The 18,953-nt window shown below is 37.6% G+C and overlaps 1 protein-coding gene across 3 annotated transcripts in view; it reads left to right on the top strand.

Moving 5' to 3' along the window:
• Positions 1-18,953, top strand: part of LOC140342804 (calmodulin-regulated spectrin-associated protein 1-like) — an 83,045-nt gene that overhangs the window by 46,254 nt on the left and 17,838 nt on the right. For 2 of the 3 annotated variants that reach the window (XM_072429153.1, XM_072429154.1), the window contains 9 exons: positions 214-476; positions 1,640-1,801; positions 2,217-2,297; positions 7,984-8,125; positions 12,841-12,980; positions 13,150-13,246; positions 15,804-15,948; positions 16,204-16,295; positions 17,447-17,531. In XM_072429153.1, coding sequence (XP_072285254.1) covers positions 214-476; positions 1,640-1,801; positions 2,217-2,297; positions 7,984-8,125; positions 12,841-12,980; positions 13,150-13,246; positions 15,804-15,948; positions 16,204-16,295; positions 17,447-17,531 — 1,207 coding nt within the window. Of the gene's footprint in view, positions 1-213; positions 477-1,639; positions 1,802-2,216; positions 2,298-3,362; positions 3,475-7,983; positions 8,126-12,840; positions 12,981-13,149; positions 13,247-15,803; positions 15,949-16,203; positions 16,296-17,446; positions 17,532-18,953 lie in introns of those variants that run through there. The other variant, XM_072429155.1, reaches the window with a different exon arrangement.

The raw sequence follows: 18,953 nt of genomic DNA on the forward strand, positions 1-18,953 counted from the left end.
TATATAAATTATAATGGGTATTTTTTTACCATTTTTATTTGTTTTTGTTTTGCATTGAGCTGTTATTAAATATTATCATGTTAACGAAATTGTATCCATTAACAAAGAAGTGCAGGTTTAATGTATGTATGTAGCGTTAATGGATAAATAATTTGGCTGTTTGATCAGGTCCTTAGCACTTCATTAATCTTTGTCTGTTGGTCTGCGTTTCAGATAATATTCCCGAGGAGCTGGAGGACCCATTCTATATTGACCAGTATGAGCAGGAGCACATCAAACCACCTGTCATCAAGCATCTGCTCTCCAGCGAACTCTATTGCCGTGTCTGCAGCCTCATCCTTAAAGGGGATCAGGTGGCTGCCTTGCAGGGCCACCAACCTGTCATTGAGGCTTTGTCTCGTAAAGGGATTTATGTCCTGGAGAGTGAAGACACACCAGTGTTCGTGGCTGACCTCAGCTGTGCCCCAATTAAAATGGTGTGTGTGTAGAAACAAATGCCACTATATATATTAATTACTTTGGAATTTTGTATACATAAATTTATTAGCTTCAGACTAGTTTTGAGATAAAAAGTGGATGCTTTATTGTAATAGAAGATTTTGAAGTTTTGTGCTTGCTTACCAAAGTTTTTTCAGCTGGTGTCCTATATATTAGGTTTAGAGTTCCAAAATGTAGAACTACAGGGCATGGTAAAATACAAATGTTGCAGCATTAGTCAGCATTGAAAGCAAACATGTGGATTTTTGTGTTCAACATGTACTTAACTTTACTGTGTAACATCACCAGCCAATTTCTAGGACATGCCCAGTTGCCTGTGCATAAATCTGAAGTGAATTTGGGTGACACATGATCAATACTGATGCCAGGCAGACTATGTAGTGTGAAGCAGTGTCCCTGTCAGCTCCCATCACATGGGGTTTATGCAGCCTAAATCGGCAGCCCTATAACTACTTAACATACGTCACAGTTTACTGGCACAACATTTTTTTCCTTTTTCCTAGAACAATCAGGTGTCTTTTACCCTTATCTTATACCCTTCTGCTTCCTTTGTCTTTTTAAGTCTATTAATTCCACTTTTTAAGCAGCTTTTTTTTACTATTGGTTGCCATCCGATATGGCTTGGCTCTGATATTTCTTTAATGTACAGCAAGCAACTTTGTCACATGCCAGTATAATATAAATTAAAGTAGAGCCCTAGTAGCAAGCTTCCATGCTACACAAATGTTTTGGAGCCTTGCTTGTCCTGTGATTTGTCCATGACAGGGAGGGGTTGGGAGTTTGCTGAAGGGTACAAATGTCTCTATATCTGGGCTTTATAGTTGCAGAGGTTAAACAATAACCACCTTTATAGCAGGACAGATTTCATGGGCAAAGTTGTAGAGACATTTGCCCCTTTGGCTAAAGAATATTCAACTTTTCCTGTTTATATTGATTTGTATATAATTACAATACATTTGCAAACCAGAATTCTTGATCAGGCAGAATAGCCACTGCCTAGTAAGAGAGGGTATTCTCTCTTACCCTTCAGCCTGTACTTAATAGCTAGCATTTAAAAACCTGGTTTTACTTATATGTGTGTACTTCTTGCTACATATCTTGTTACAATATAATGTTTTTGTTTTTTTTTTTCTCCCCCCAGAGTGCCCACTTGTCCATGATTAATGCTCTGATGATGGCATATACTGTGGAAATGATCAGCATTGAGAAAGTAGTTGCCAGTGTCAAGCGTTTCTCAACATTTAGCACCTCAAAAGAACTGCCTTACAATTTGGAAGATGCTATGGTTTTCTGGATTAATAAGGTATACATTATTCTCATCTTCTGATGTAATTTATTATGTAGGATCTTCTTTTAATATGGTCTTTGTATTTACCAGTACTTTATAGTAATCCCATAACCAGTTTCAGCCTTCAGCTTGATACAGTAATGTCAAAGGGTAAAGGCACAATTCACATACTGAAGTTATTTATTTAAATGGTTATTAAGTCACCACAAAAATTGCTGTAAAATTTGTTTGACTGGAGTTTGGATGCCAGAGCAAATTCAAATATTAGAGTTTTATAATTCAGTAATAATATTATTGTGTGATGGTGCTGGTGGCATTGCATTGTTAAGCATTTCTAGTGCAAAGACTATTGTGATTTGGTTAATTGTTTTTCTATTAAATATGGTAAAGCTTTTTAATGGTATAATAATCTAAAAATTTTATATTGTAGGTAAACCTGAAAATGAGGGAGATTCTAGAGAAGGAGCTAAGAGTAAAACAGCAGATAATTGAGAGCCCCAGTCATCAAAAGGTATTATAAATTTATTGTTGTCCTACTGCTTCCACGTTAGATATTTATATCAGGATCCAACTGACACAGATAAAGCTATTTTTTACTTTGAAAAACATCTCTCATAACCTGTCTGAAAATGCTAGTTGCCTAGCTGTTGTGTTAACCTTTCGGCTTGATCAGTTGAGTTTATGACCCAAGTTTTAAAAACCCAGGTGTTTTTTTTTTTTTTAAATGGCAGCCTTTACCTTTATCTATGACTGGTTGGAAAAGTACTTTGACTGCACTTTGTTTTTGGTTGTATTGCCTGTCAGAACAGTAACCGTCCATCACAGTTTATCTTACCAAATCTCTATAAAGGTCTGCCTGGGTCTTTCAGGGTTCTGTGTGTGTTAGGCATCAAACCACTTTCCTCCTGAACTCTCACAGGCTGTGTCATCTAAAGAATATGTACCTCTATTAAAAATTCATAATGGCAATTAGTAAATCAGCTGAAAATGAAGCACTTTGATCTTCAATGCAGGGACTTTTGGAGCTAATAACTCTTGACTCACTTTCTTCTTTGTTTTCTACTTTGCAATACTTTGTTTCAATAGCATTTTAGCACACATAGGTATCTAATACCTTTAAAAGGGTTCCAATATGCATGTTTCACTTTGAATGCATTTTTTGTCCTGTTTGGGAGGTAATAGTTTGAATCTGGGCAAAAAAACGCCAAGCAAAAAGCTAAATATAAAGGAAGATACATATAAAGTAGCTGTATTACATGATCAAGACACAGAACCTGATTTCCTCCTTCCCTAGCCTATGACTGGACAATAAAAGGAGAGTCAGTAGACTGATGAGTTAATCTCTTGGTCACTATGCTCTCTCATCAGCATTCTCATTGTGCAGCCTAGGGGGACTAAAAGAGTCCCATACCCTGCCATTACTTTTACAGAATTGTATTAATTTGTGTCTTGTATATGTGCCTGACTTTCAGCTTTAACTTCAATTTTCACAAATGGATAAGTCTGCTAATTTAAATAACAGATTGCATAGCATGCAGTACACTTTAATTGCTGGTAATGTGTTTGTTGCCCTTAGCAACTGGATCTCGGCTTTCAATGTTCTATGCAGGTTAAGGAACACAGGCTGGGAAATTGTATGCATTGGGCAACTACCCTGCTTTTCCTGTGCCATTAATCCAAATTTCCAGGTATTTTTTTTTTGGGTACAGTAAAGACTTTTTGTATTACATCAATGTACAGTTTACTTTCTAACACGTGTACTTGAAGCTGTTTTTGAGCACTGTTAAATTGTAATTTTCAGAATATATTTTTTTAATTGTGTGATAATTGTACCATTTAATCAAACTTTCCTTTCTTCTGCCTAACTTGTTCTCCTTACTTCCTGAAAAGTATCCTTCAAAATGGTATTGGAAGTTAGTACCTGTAAGTTAAACCTCTTCGACATTCAAATTTCTTTCATCCTACCATGGTATAGAGTCATCTCATTGATAAGCTTTGTCATTCTCCAGCAAGTTAGAACCAAACCAAAGCCCATCAGCTGTTCAGGAAACCTCCAGCGTGTGCCTTGTGAGACTGAGTTCCTAGACAGATGGAGCTCTTCAGGTTCTCTGATCCTGCATTGTACACTGCACTCACTCACAAAAGTAGAAAATTGTTGTCATGTTTACCCGTAATTTTCCTTTACTGTAATTTCCTCCTGACAGCATGCACAAATAGGTTAGTCCTGCCCCTTGATCTTAATAGGACCACATTACCAAAGCTAGAAAAGTAACCTCCCTCTGCAGGTGTTTAACAAGCTTGCGACATGATAAGGAGGGAGGGATGCTGTCAGGAGGAGTTTAATGGAAAGGAAAATTAGGGGTAAGTATGACGACAATTTTCCATTTTCCAGACACTCCTCCTGCCAGCATGCGCAAGTGGGATAAAGCAAGCAATAACCTATAGGATGCAAAATCTGTCAAAGATACAGCTGTGCTCCATATGGGGCTGCTAGGGAGGCTGACTAGAGCATTCACAACTACTAGAGCATTCACAATTCACAAAAAAAGAAAAAAAAAAATATTTTTGGGTAAATGGAGAAAATCTTTCTCATGTTCATGAGAACCTTCAGAAATGAGTGTTTCAACACTGAGGAATTACTTCCCAGTTGGAGTGATCCACAGAATACCCCTTAAACAAGACATTCAATGATCGATGCATCTACATTTCAGGAAGATGGGTGCAATTTGGCTCCTTTCCAAGAGGGTGCATAAGGTCAATAAATTCATCTCCCAAGTCTATTTTCTTATTGAGCAGACCTTGACTGGATGGAAGGGGGCTCCCTGAGAATTTGTAGGACCAGAGAAGTCCTTTTATGAAAATAATGACTTTACTGAAGGCTTTAATTTCACAACTGCGTTGAGAAACTGCCATTGAAAAAGATGTTCCACCCACTTGGTGGTTGTGGGGGCTGACACTCGGACCTAAACAAGTTTGATCCCGAGTTCCTTGTCCATAGCTGAATGCCGAAAATTCTGGAACTTGTGATGGAGTAACAAAGACAACCCTTGACTCTGCTATTCAAAAAAAAAAACTTTCTATATATTGTGGCATCTATTAATAGAGGTTTGTAAGCTTTGAGCTGCATATCTGCCACCACAGAGAAAAGCCAGATGCTAGGAGCCTCTGCCTTTCAACAAGTTGGCATTTAGTCCCGGGCAGTCAGGGATATAATGCAGCTACTGGCCCTGGAAAAATGAATCCTGACAAGAAAGAATAAAAGCAGTAGCCATCATAATTCGAGTTAACAGCTTTCCAATTTCAGTCAATGGGAAATAATTACCATTGCTTTTCCTGAATCCTTCCTTATTTCTTAGTAGTCCTCTCAAGATCAGTGCTATTGGTTCTAAAACGTAAAGTAGGGAAAAAAATCCATTTTCTTGTGAAATGATCACGGTCGGTATTTGATGGCACTTGAACATCCCTGGAGATGCTATCTCAGGGCTATCAACTTGCAAACTGTGTCTGCCCAGAAGCCACTCGTTGTTGAGAAATGATCTGCTCACATGAACAACCAACAGATTTTTCAGGCTGGTGGTTAGGATACAGAAAAGCTGAGATGCTTCTTTGTCCATGAAAAATAAAAAACACAACTGTGACTTGATGGAAACAGACAAACTGTGTTCCACTTTGTCTGGCAATGTAAAAGATCTTACCTGTTCACAGGTACCTTGACTTTCTGCTGACACAGGAGCAAAGCATCTAAGGTGACTGGAATCCTAGTCCTGTGCTTCAGAGCTATTTCCCAAGACGAATTGCAATGGGAGGATTACTATCCCAAGCTAGTCCCAAGTGAGACACACTGTGGGCACAGTGAGTCTGTTCTCCAACAAGCAGCAGACCCATGTATCAAGGAAGCACAACTGGAACCCAAACATGTGCTATCCTAACCATCAACCAATGGAAATAGATGTCATCAGCCCCAAAAATACCCTGCATTCTTTGCAGTTAGGTTATTTGGCCCAGAAACTGTATTAAAATATATGACTATGGTAGAGACTTTAGATTGTGAGCTCCTCGCAGGGGAGTCTCCATCTAGACATTGACCCAGAGGATCCTAAACAGAAAATAATTAGACTTTCCTTTTTAAAATGTGGGATATAACTTCTTTAGGTGAAAAACAGCCATACCTTCTTACTAGCCTTGACTCACTTTCTTTATCTTGGCATGCTTCTTTAATGTGTATAGCACACACCCGCTTAAATGGTAATGCTCTTGCTCCACATGCCCAACATGATTTACTTTTCGGGTGCTCCACTGATTTGCTTCTGGAATGAGAGAGTGACCTCTGTCTATTAGTAATTTTACAGGGTGAACTTGTCTTTTTTACAGAGTGAATGTCTTGTTTTTCTGAGATGCTTTTGTCCAGGGCTTTTATGCCTTTGACAAACAAATACTACTTTAGGCAGGCTACTTATCACCCTTTGACACTGGCATACATGGAGACATATGCTTTGTTACACACCCTCTATTAGAGGCATGGTAGACTGAGCTGGAGAGAATCATGCTCTGACTTCATGGTATGCTTTCTTGGAGGGCTTTTATCCCACAACAGAATGAAACCACATTAAACACTTAAACACTAAAATATGTGGCGGTCATCTTCCTCAGTAAGTAATATCCCTATCTTATATACATACCTACACAGAAACAAATACAAAGAAAACCTACAAATAAAATGTCCTATCTGACTTCCTGCCAGTCAGCATAGTGGCTAGAAAGAAGTAGCAAACAGAAAAAGTATTTCAAAATGGTGCCTGCTGAAAAGCTAATGGTGGCCTAACAAGGCTGATGCTACAGACCGCAAAATACACCCTGCTAAAATGGTTTGGAGATTAACAGCGTTTTGGTACCAATTTGTTCTCATTACCATCTAATGATTTAATAAATGTACAAGTAACCAAGAAAAAACCTCCAAGGTTTTTCCCACAAAATACCACAGGATAATGAACAAGTATGTATAAATATAGAATACCAGAACCCTGGTAGAAACACCATCAGGCAGAACAACAGTGCACCTAGCCATATTGTATGTACAAAAAATGTTACACCAAAATTCTACCAAGGCCTAGATTGCAATTTTAAGAAGCCATACAGCAGGTGGCCCCAGATATACAACAGAAAGCAAAGACATTCCTTCTTTCAAACTCATCTCTACTACTGCCATTTGTATGATGGCTGTGAGTTGAAGTCTGCTGTCCTTGTGTGTTTGTCCTTCTGTGCATCTCTGTAATCGTTGAGCTAACCTCAGACCTTATAACCATTGTTAATAGTCTCATTCTCTGTGTTTCTTGTTTCATATGTATGTCTCTTTAAGCCTGATCTAATGCATGCCCTAGCGCATTGCATGTTGGAACCCGTGGAGTATGCTCGAGTGGTAAAGCATTTATAACCGTTTGCATACGTAACAGAACTAGTATGTGGGAGAATGCAGGGCAACTGCCCATGGTTGTCATAGTTTTGCACAACTTTAGAATGCATATGCTGATATTGTTAAAGACCGTGCCATAGCCATTCTGGATTCTATAGGGAAGGAGGGGATGCATGCATCTGAGTAAGTGTCCTGGTTTATCGAGAAGAATTGATAAGAAGGGAGCTAGAGGCAGTGATAGTAAAAGGGGTTCCCCCTGTACCAAGTATTTCTGGGAAGGTATCCGCTGAATTCTTCTATGAGGGGAAGTCAAATATGTGTTGTATCTGTCAGCACTACCACAGGTTTTAACCCATGGTAGCATTACAAAAAAGAAAAGACTGGCATGACCACCAGATGTTTTAATAACAAAGCATAAAACGTAGGCATAGAATCATCACAATGCTTTGGAGGGGGGAGGGTGGGGAGTGATTAGATTGAAGAAATACAGCCATCAAGCTTTAAGTAAAAATTAAGTGCAAGATTTTAAAATGTTTTATTTGGAAACATCCACTGTTTCCTACCATTTCCTCTCTCCTTTCTGTTGTGTTTTATAGCTTGTGATTGTTACTGTTACGTTCTTGAAATGTGGATATTTATTACTCTACAGTCACAAGGCTCTAGCCACACAACACCCTGCTTTATATAGTTTCTAAATTCAACTGTTTAACACTTAAGGCTTTGGCCTACAGTAACTTTTTCTTGCCATTTACACCACCATTGGCTCATCAACCTTTTATTTTTTCAGGTACGCTACCGCCGCAATCACCCATCAAACAGACACTTTCCTTATTTCCCATTACTTGAAGATTTAATGAAAGATGTTAGTGATGGAGCAGCCCTCCTGGCCGTCATTCACTTTTATTGTCCAGAGAAAATTAAACTGGATGGTAAGTGAAGTTTTGCAGTGTTGAATATACTCCAACTAACTAGCCTTAGTTGAAATACTTGAAGGCTACACAAATGCTTTTCCTGTACTGAAACCTATTTCATTGTAAGGCTGGGTCTACACGGAGGTTTGTAAAAACACATTCCTACTACGTTTTTATGCACTTTTATTAGCGGTTTAACGCTTGCCTTTAAAAATGCTGGAAAATGTCTGTGCCGCATTTTTCTGCATTTTCCCTTGTTCTTACTGCGTGTGCGTTTTAAGTGCTTAAAAACCCATTGAAATCATTGGAAACCCATTGGAAGCGTTTTCCAGCGTTAACCCAGCATTTTAATTTTTTAAACGTTGCAAGCCTCGTTATAGATAGCGCTCATAAACGTGCCTCAAGGAAACGACCTGGTGTAGATTAGCCTATTGGCATGCATGGGAATTTCAAACATGGGCTTTAAAAAACCTCAGGTTAAACTCTGGGGAAAACGTCCGTGTAGACTAAGCCTAAGTTCATTTTAAAGTATCAAAATGTTTCTATTTAACCACCTGGGCGGTTAACCAAGTTCGGGGTAGCTAAAAATAGAAACGCGTTAACGTGCAATCCGATTGTCATACAACATTGTATGACAATCGGATTACAACTGAAAAAAAACACTTGCCTTGTCCCCGCAGCTCCTCCGGAGACGTCTTCTCTCTTCAGTGTTCACCTGGCGTGTGCAGTGACGATCTCCGGGGTTTCCCGGTGACGTCGCTGCAAGCGTTGGTGCGGGCGGGAGGCAGGGCGAGAAATTCAAATCACTTTGTAACTCCAATACAAAGAAATCTTTATATAATATATATATATATAATTGTATTATATATATATTATATAAGCTACTGTACAGTTACATTACACTATTGTTTTTTTTTTTGTTTTATACATTATTTTTTTTTAAATTTTAATATTAAATATAATAAATTTTGGACATATTTCAGTGAGTTATGCCTAAGAATTATAGCCTACAATCTAAAATAAATTTCCGTGGAAAAAATGTAACGCTTTTTGCTTTGAAGTACGCAAAGAATTAGAACACCCGGCGTTCGTGTACGCATCCCTCGACAATTCCTGATGATGTCAGTGCATACGCCCGTCGACGGGGGTCGTAGCGGGAAATTCAAATATTTTCTGTTGGATTCAATACAAAATCCTGTATCCAATCCAATACAAAATAATACAAAATATATTTATGTGGTTTTGTCTATAGGTATGTGACGTTGGACTCTGTTTTAAAATTTACCACACTAGAGAGGTGTTTAAGAAAAATATATTACTATACAGTATACCGAATTATTGCATTTTCAGTCTTTTTTATTTATGCATTCTTGTTTAGGCTGATTTTTGTGTTTTTTATTTAATTTTAATATTAAAGGTAATTTTTTTTGGTGGTTATGGTGTGTTTCAAACTTTATTATATTCATGATATCTACTAGACCCTTGTTCGGACATATTTCTGTAAGTTACAGGTCTACAATTCAATTTAAATTTTTAATTTCATGAAAAACAGTTTACCGCTTTTGGTACAGAAATCCAGACATCAGTGAAACGTCCAGGTGGTTAAGGCATGTAAGCCTTCCTTATTAGGAACGTAGTAATGCGTTAAAATGTATTTCCAGGCAAAATAACATTCTTTGGAATAAATGTATTTTAAATATTGCTATCTTAAAAGAATATTTGGGGTTGTCTGAATACTAGCCAAAAGTCTTATTTTAAAAAGAATCCTATGGTAAATAAAAAAATAAGAGCCCCCACCCCATGATGATGGAATTACAGTGTGCTTGAAAGTTTGTGAATTTTTTTTTTACATTTTTATGTGAATGTGACCTAAAATATCAGTTTTTCAAAAGTAGACGAAGAAAACCTATTTAAACAAATTAAACAAAAATTACTTAAAATATCCAAATGCGTGTGGCAAAAGTAAGTTAATCTGTATGTATGACAGTGTAACAAGGAGAAAGCTGTCTCTCAGAAATGTGGTTTACCATCTACAGTTTGCTTAAAGATAATGTGGACAAACCAGAAGGATTCTGGAAGAATGTTTGTGGATGCAGGAAACCATAACAGAACGTTTTGGTGTTACATTTGGAGAAAGTAAAGCACTGCATTCTAGTATAAGAACCTTATCCCATTTCTTTTTTTTTCTGTGAAACATGATGGTGGGAGTGTTCTGGTTTGGGCCTGATTCTGAACTATACCAGAAAATTTTAAAGGAGAATGTCAACCTGGATTGATTATCAAGAGACCGAGGTTCATTCAGAGAGACAATGATCCTATACACCCCAAGTGGTTCTACAAAAGAATAGTTAGAGAAGAATAAATTGAATGTTCTGTAATGGCCAAGTAAAAGTCCTGACAATTCCAATTGAACTGTTGGGAAAAGACCAAAGTTTAAAGTGAGTGGTTCATGTGAGCAAACCCACCAACGTCCAAGCTCTAAAGCTGTTCTATATGAAATAATGAGCTACAATTCCTATGACTTTATGTGCAGGACTGATCAAACGTTTGGTTGCAGTTATTGCTGCACAAGGTGCTCATACCAAATACCGAGCGCACAATTAATTTACTTTTGTCACATGTGGATATGCTATTGGATTGTTTGTTTTTGTTTCCAGTAAATACATGACCAAATATTTTTGTTTCATTAATTTAACTAGGTTTTTTTAATCTACTTTTAGAACTTGAAAATCCCATGATGTTTTTGGTCACATTGATGTAAAAATTTAACAAACTTTCAATAAATTGATTTTATCCACACTTATTGATTTCAAACCCTTGTATGTTGCATTGTATACATTGATTTTATCCATCGTCATTGTTTTCAAGCTAGCCAGTTCAACATCTCTGGGATTTCCCCATGTTAGACGATATTTGTTTGTTGGAGTCTTTGCATTTATTTTCCTTCTCCAAGCTAAAATCATCCAATATGGTTGTCCAACCTCCCCACTTAGAAAAAATAAACACACTCTGTATGTAGTGCCCCTCTTGTTTGTTCATCTGTCACTGGAAACGATCATGAAAGATTGTTTCCAGCAACGATTCTCCGATGTCCATTAGACATCTGTACGGAGCTTAGGAAGTAGATTATCGGTCGGAGCTTGGGAAGCATCACTAAGGAGGAAACCCAACCATTGGCCTTCTGTACGGAGCTTAGGTAGTGGATTACTTTTCCATTATCTGACCTCAACCCAATTTAACATGCATTTTACTTGACAAACACAAAACTTGAGGCAGAAAGACCGAATGACAAATTAAAGCATGACTAAGGAGGAAACCCAACATTTGGTAGAACCCATGGATTCCAGGCTCTAAACAGTCTTTAACTGCAAAGGCTTTTTAAGTAAGTATTAAAATGATCATTGGGTTTATAAGTATTTTTTTTGTCCATTTAGTTTTGAGCTTGAAACATCTATTTACCAAACATAAAAAGATATATATCTTATGAGCTAAGTATTCAGGACCAATGTCACCAAAAAAGTGGTAGGAAATGTAAAAATATTAGTTTATTCATGAGGCAAGGGGATACAGGGTCATCGCTTCCAGGACCAACTGTCTATGGGACAGTTGGTAAACTTCTAAATTGTTTCATCTCTGGAACAGGAAGTAAAGGAAGTTTACTAAAAGCATAAAAACAATATGGTGGGATTTATGTTATAGATGCACCTTAGCTATGCATAATAATGTATTTCTCTCATTTTTTTGAAAGGCATAATCTATATCTATTCAGTTTTCATGTAAATATTAAATGCTTTTTATTACCTTAAAAGTTTATCCCAAGACATTGACAGAGTAATACAATAAATTCTTGCGGCACTATTTAAAAAACCGGGAATCGGACATCGCCCATTCCCTTGTGGAAACCTTCTAGGTCTATGGTTTCATTAGCAGCAATTGATTCCCACCAGGGAATGCTTGAGGGAATGTCAGATTCCCTGTTTTATAAATGGAGCCCTTAATGTGTATGTCTGGGCATGTTTTATTTTATAAAAACACTTCAAGCTCAAAACTATGCCTTTCAATCTGCCAGAAATACAGTGAACTTCTACCTTCCTTTTGACAGCTGACAGTGTCTCTTTAGTACCAAGCAGTTGTCTGTTCTATTCCTTTCCAGTTGTCAACATCTAACATCCTCCAGATCACAGTATTTCTTTACCAGTCACCACACCCCCGGCTTTTACAGCACCTTCTTTCTATCCACCTCTTCTCCCTGACTGCCTTGGCACCCACTGGTCCAGAAGAAGTATGCAATTAAAGTGTGAGTTTTAAATATTGCATTTTCCAGGTCTGTGACTTCAAAGGTATTGATGTTAGCATAACAACCAACCAGCATTTTCCAAGGACTTTCAGATTATTATTATTATTATCAATAAACAGGATTTATATAGCGCCAACATATTACGCAGCGCTGAACATTAGCAGATGTCAGCTTTCATATTTCTCTCATGAAAGGTTTATTTTAAAAAAAATAATTTTGATATTTAACTATCATACCAGAAACGTGATGGGCAGCGGACCTTGTAACATTTTTTTTTTTCCTAGCCATTGTCCATTTTTAGTACATAATCAGTGATGTTTGTCTTTAGTTTCCCCCCTTTACATCGCCTCATGTAACAGATTTTTCTATGTCAACCTAAAGCTGTAATTGTGACCTTCTGACACCTCTGCTCTGTTTTTTCTCTCTCCTTATGCAGACATCTGTTTAAAGGAGGTGCCATTGATGACTGACAACTTTTATAACATCCAGTTACTAAAAGAATTCTCCAGCGAATACCTAAACAAGTGCTTTTACTTCACTTTAGAAGACATGCTGTATTCCCCACCAGTTCTGAAGGTAGGAGAAACGTGCCTCTTCTCCTGTGTTGTTTTTTGTCTGCTTGTATGTCAAGTATGCCGGGTTGTCATCTGCAGCCTATGTTTTGTACATCACTGCCTAGTTATGTTGGTGCTTTATAAATAGGTTATTAATACAAATGTATATCAAACCATTTTTTCTGTTTCAGCCTAACTTTATGGTGTTTATCGCTGAGCTATTTTGGTGGTTTGAAAATGTGAAGCCCGACTTTGTTCAGCCTAGATACATTCAAGAATTGAAAGAAGGTGAGTCAAAAGTGAGAATGTGCCCATGTGGCAACAAAATATACACATATAGTAGTATTATTGTGAGTTAAAATACATTTAAACTCTTGAAGTGAGGAAGTATTGTCAAAAGCAGTAATTTACATATTCACTTTTTCTGCATTTGCATAAACCTAGAGGCCAAAATTATTGTTAAAGTCTAACTGCTAGCAAATATAAAAAAAACACACAATTAGGCTCTAAATGCATTTGTAATGGTAAATTTAAAAAATGTAAGCCATAATTGTAATTACCTAAATTTAACTTGATGTGCTGCAGTCCTTATGTGCTAATAGGAAACATGCTGGTAGGAGAGCAGAGACACAAAATGAGAAGTTTATCAGTAGCATGATGCTACTCCTTTCTCTGTTCAGTCACAAGCAAGGGTAGATAATGTGACCTATTAGTCTAATTTATTGGCTATGAAAAAAGAGTTCTCCTACCCATCCAAGCAGTGTTGTGTTAAGTGGCAGAGCTGTGTAACCCGTAAGGATGGATGTAGAGAAATACAAATCCTTTAACACTTTTCCTATATGTTTTGAATCTATTTGCCTGGAGTTCATCTTTTAAGGTCAATTTTACTCTAGGTGAACGTCCTCTTATTCAATGCCCTTTAGCACCTAAGTGCAGCTGTTTCAGCAGTCTTTACTGTGGGCACCGTACAACTTCTCCCACAAAATGTCTTATTGCTCCTTCTCCTATTGCTTGATCATGCTGCTTTAGCCATATTTCACAGGATGCCCAGATTACGCCTCAACCATAGTAATGTATGGTAAAAATCTAACTTTTTGTTGAACTTTGAATAGTGTCTCCTTAAGCTGTAATACAATATTATTAAACCATTTAGGGAGTGTGTACCTGTATCCTGTGCTGTTTTATGTTTACGTTTTACCGTTTCCTTCCGCAACACTGGTTAGAAACCTCCCACCTTTTTATTTCTAAATCAGCTATCTGGTAAAACAGTGGTTACTTCACAGTAGTAGTAGTAGTAGAAATCTTCCTCAACCTGCTGGGCGGTTCATTCTGTCTGGATTTATATGTCTAAAAGCGGTACATTGTTTTTCATGAAAAGTATAATATAATAGTATGAGTATAATAAAGTTTGAAACACAAAATCATGTCAAAATGATAAATTAAATAAAACAAATAAAATAAATATAAATACATATTATACTCATACTATTATACTGTAAAAAAAAAATGTACTACAATGTACTGCTTTTAGACATATAAAACCACTGTATTGCATTCAATGCAGTTATTTTGTATTGAATGCATAACAAAATAATTTGAAATTCCTGACGCAACGGAACTCCCCGGTGACTCACCAGATGCAGAAGGACGCCGGGCTGGGGGAAGCGAGGAGACAGCAAGGACGATGGATGATGGAGGATGCCAGCGGATCAGGTAAGGCTCTGTTTACTATTGGTTTTCACTGTTTTCGTTACCCCGAGTGTGTTACCACTTTCAGCATCTTTTTTTACCCCAAGTCACACTCGGGGGTTACTGCTGGGGGGAGGTTAACAGGGTCCTGGAGAGTACTAAAACTTTACTGGGCAGCACAGTTGGCTTGAAGGTTAGCACTCTGCCCTTTGCAGCACCCAGGTTCGAATCTCGGCCAGGACACTATCAGGACACTATCTGCAAGGAGTTTGTATGTTCTCCATGTCTGTGTGGGTTTCCTTTGATTACTCCAGTTTCCTCCCACTTCCAAAAAAAAATGCAGATAGGTTAATTGACTTTTTCAAAAAAAAAAAAAAAAAAATTGTATTTCGACTACGTTAAATGCCATATGACTATGGTAAGGACATTGTGAGCCCCTATGAGGGACAGTTGGTTATATGACAATAGACTTTGTACAGTGCTGCCTAATATGTCGGTGCTATATAAATACTAGTTATTAATATTATTCTTTCCCACCCTATCCAAAAAAAAAAAAGTTTTCATTTCAGTCAACGTCAATCTACTTTTGGATATAGCAACAACGGCATAATTCAAGGACCTGCAGGGTTGGATACGCATTGAGGATGATGTTTATGTGGGTCCGGTTAAATGTAACCCTTTATGGTCTATTACAACTGCCGCATTCATGGCATCTTGCGTTGCATGGCAATCCTAGAAGCACGCTTCTCAAAGCACCTCCTGGTTTATGGCTCTTGGATAGCAGTTGCTATTGAGGAATGCATGGGCTTATTGGGACTTTTTATATTTGATCAGCTCTAGAATCGTATCGGATCTGACTGACCCCTGATTTCCCTGTAAAGAGAATCTGTAACTGCAAAATACTATTGCTTAGGGAGGTTATCAGTGCCTTCTAAGGTAATAAAATGAAGTTAAAAAAGTAAAACTGTATGAAATTAATTTTTAAACTCAAAAGGAAATAATTCATTCTTATTAATTATTTAGAGTTGACTCCAAAATAATGAGCTATGGAGCAATATTGGGTACCATAGTCTGTTGTCATAGCAAGTATTAAAGTTTCAGCTTGGAGAGAATTAAATATCAAACTGTTTTTTTTTTTTTTCTTCACTTGTTTCAGCTAAATCAGTATTGCCTCACAAGAGCAGTAGACCCCAGATTCCCATTGCCAGTGCCACAAGGCAGAGTTTTATGGCAGGTCCATCAACCACAGTAGATTGTCACAGTGAAACACAAACCTACCTGCAGCCGGAGGAGACAGAGAAGTAAGTGGATTCTTTTCTTTAGTTAATGTTTTCCTTCTATTTTTTTTTCTTTTTTCTTGATTTGCCATGATGTAATTTGTTAACTTTCTGTATAGAGTTGTTAGCTTTCTGTATAGAGCCAACAATATACATCTCTTAGATTTTTTTTTTTTAATCCCAGTGCTTTCTGAATTATTTAATAATTGTACTATTTCTGCTTGTTTTCCACTGTAACACAAACCCTGTAATTAACATTTGCTAATAATTACTGTGTAGCGGTAAAGGAAGCACAACATTCAGTCCATCCCATCCACTCTTGCCTTTAAGACAGAAGCAGCAGAAGACTGTGCATTTAGATGCCACCCCTAGTAAGTATATGCTTGACATTGTTGCATCTGGCTAAATCCACAATGTTTGTTCTGAGCTTTGGTCAAACACTGACCTTAGGGCTGCTGGGTCTCTCTGTGTCTTTGAAACTGACTTTTCTAACAATGCAATGCTACAACAGCCTCCGAGAGGCTGCTTTTCTGTTCTCCTTTCTACATGTCAACCAAAAGGCAAATTTTGTGTGACAAAGGGCCTGCAGACATGTCTTTCTGAGTTAAGTGGTATCGGAGATATTCTAGCAAATTATATTTAAATATTTAATAAATCATAATTATATTTTATATTTCAGGGCTGAAAATATTTACCATAGGTGCAGCATGGTACTTTGGGTTTTTACATTCGGGTTTTAAATTGGTCTGCTTTTAGCCTGTTTAATTTGACATTAGGGGTCAGTATCTTTTCTGGTTCAATAATGTGTACAGGTGTTGAAAGTATAGATGTATTATCTATATCTCTTGCTCCTACACTTGGAGAATGTCAATTCAGCTGTTTACCTACATTGCAAAAAAAAAATTCTGTTGTAAAATTATCATAACACACTTTCATTTAACAGCTAAACATGCAATAAGGCTAGTACTAACTAGAAATTTTTTGGTTGATTTCATATTTTTTTCTATCTTCAGTTATTCCATATTTGTTTTCCCTAACTTGGTCTGAACATGTTGGATTATTACAATAATGTGAGTAGTGTAGTGATTCCATAATTTTTGCCAGGGGTTGTATTAGAATATAGCTTTTTATGTAAAAGCTTTTCTATTTTTTTTTCCGATCATTTTGTTTCTACCTCTTTCTCTATTTTCACTTTGCTTCTACTTTTTGTAAACAATTACTTACAGAAAACTGCTTACACCTTCTAGTATTTACTTAGTACATTCACCATCATCCTGTTTGTTGATGTATAACACTTCTATGTCATGTATGTTATTACTGTTTTTGTGCCTTCCTCCTAATAATTGTATTTGTCATCATGTGAGTTAGAAGGCTATTTAATCAAAACAATTTATTCTCCATCTTCAGTTAGGTTTACTAGCTCAGTTGGCTTGCTTAACATTTTTTTTAGTAATCCTAAAATTTAAGCTACCTGTATGTGTCTGGTTGTTTAGGAGCTCAATGTTAAACGTTTTCCCTATAGGCCACAGAGATCATGATAATTCTTTGACGCAAACTGATGTGCCACCTCGATCATCGATGGTTGCATGGCCAGAAAAAAAACAGAGGTTAGTAAGTTTATGTATCAGTTTATGTATCAATGTATCAGAAAATCTTCAGGGAACCGTCATGAAATTCACACGTCACTCATAAGATGCCTTGAGCTAGCTTTAGTAAAGTCATCATTGTACAATGATCTTTAAAGATTACAGTGGGATAACAAAGTAAAAATCCACTCCACTTAGACTACATTAGGTTATCTGTAGACACCATTTGCCCAGCTGCTCTTATTGTCAGAAAAGCAGTCTCTTTGTTCCTGGCCCCAGTTTATTTTGATGTTGTAGACCTGCCTCTCCTTTGCTTATTAACCCCCCTGGCGGTATTCCCGAGTGTGGCTTAGAGTTAATTTTTTTTACCACAAGCGGTAAAGCCGAGCCACGCTCGGGGTAGCATAAAAAAAAAATCCTACCTGTGCCCCACGATCCAGCGGGGTCCTCCAGCGATCCCCAGCCGGCTTCTACATCGCATCCTGGATGTGATGCGTTGAAGTGTCGGTACTCTGGGGAGGCATGGCCTGGCGGGAGATTTAAAAGAATACATTGTAATCTGATTTTAAAAGATTGATCACAGTAAAATAATACATAAAAAGAATGTCTATTAGTTCATCCAACAGCTTTGTCCAGTTTCACGATTTACAGTTTGTCCACTACCATCCCTGACCTTGGTCTGACTTTTGCTTGAACTTTTCCTGACCTTTTCCTAATTTCCTCATTTAAACACTTGTCTCTGACCTTAAACGTCCCTGAACTCTTACTGGAAACTTGACCACATCCATGGCTTCCAAAGGGCATCTCGCCAGCACAAAAGCTGTTTTTGAACAGCTAGAAAGCAGCGATAGCAATTTGGAGTCACTTGTAAAAATCAGTGATAGTGATTCACCAGGAAACTTGTCATCAGATAGTGACAGTGAACACAGCGACGAATCTGAGTTTGAGGTCAGTAATGTGCGCACTTGGTGCAGCTCAGGGAGTGCCCCCAAGATTCCCATTTACTGGAGTACCTGGTGTGAAAATTGATGCTGAACACGACGACCCCTTGGCATACCTGCAATTATTTCTGACTGTTGAGGTTAATGAAAAAATGGTTGCTGAGACAAACAGGTAGACTGAACAACCATTAGCTGCTCCCCACCTGAGGTTTGCAAGAGGCAGAAAGTGGAAACCAGTGACCAAAGATGACATTTGGCTATTTCTGGGCCTAGTTATACTTCGGGAAGTGGTGGGCAAACCCCCGCAGATGTGGTATTCTAACCACTAATGGCCTACAAGGAGAGGCTCAGCTGGGTGCAATACATTGCATCAAAGAGAGCACGATTTGGCATGAAATCCTATATGCTGTGCAAATCATCAACTGGCTACATTTGGAGTTCAGTCCTATACACAGGAAAAGGGACAAAAGTCAACCCAAAATACAGCAACTTTGGAATGGCA

This window comes from Pyxicephalus adspersus, chromosome W (assembly GCF_032062135.1).
Source record: "Pyxicephalus adspersus chromosome W, UCB_Pads_2.0, whole genome shotgun sequence".
Taxonomy (NCBI): Eukaryota; Metazoa; Chordata; class Amphibia; order Anura; family Pyxicephalidae; genus Pyxicephalus; species Pyxicephalus adspersus.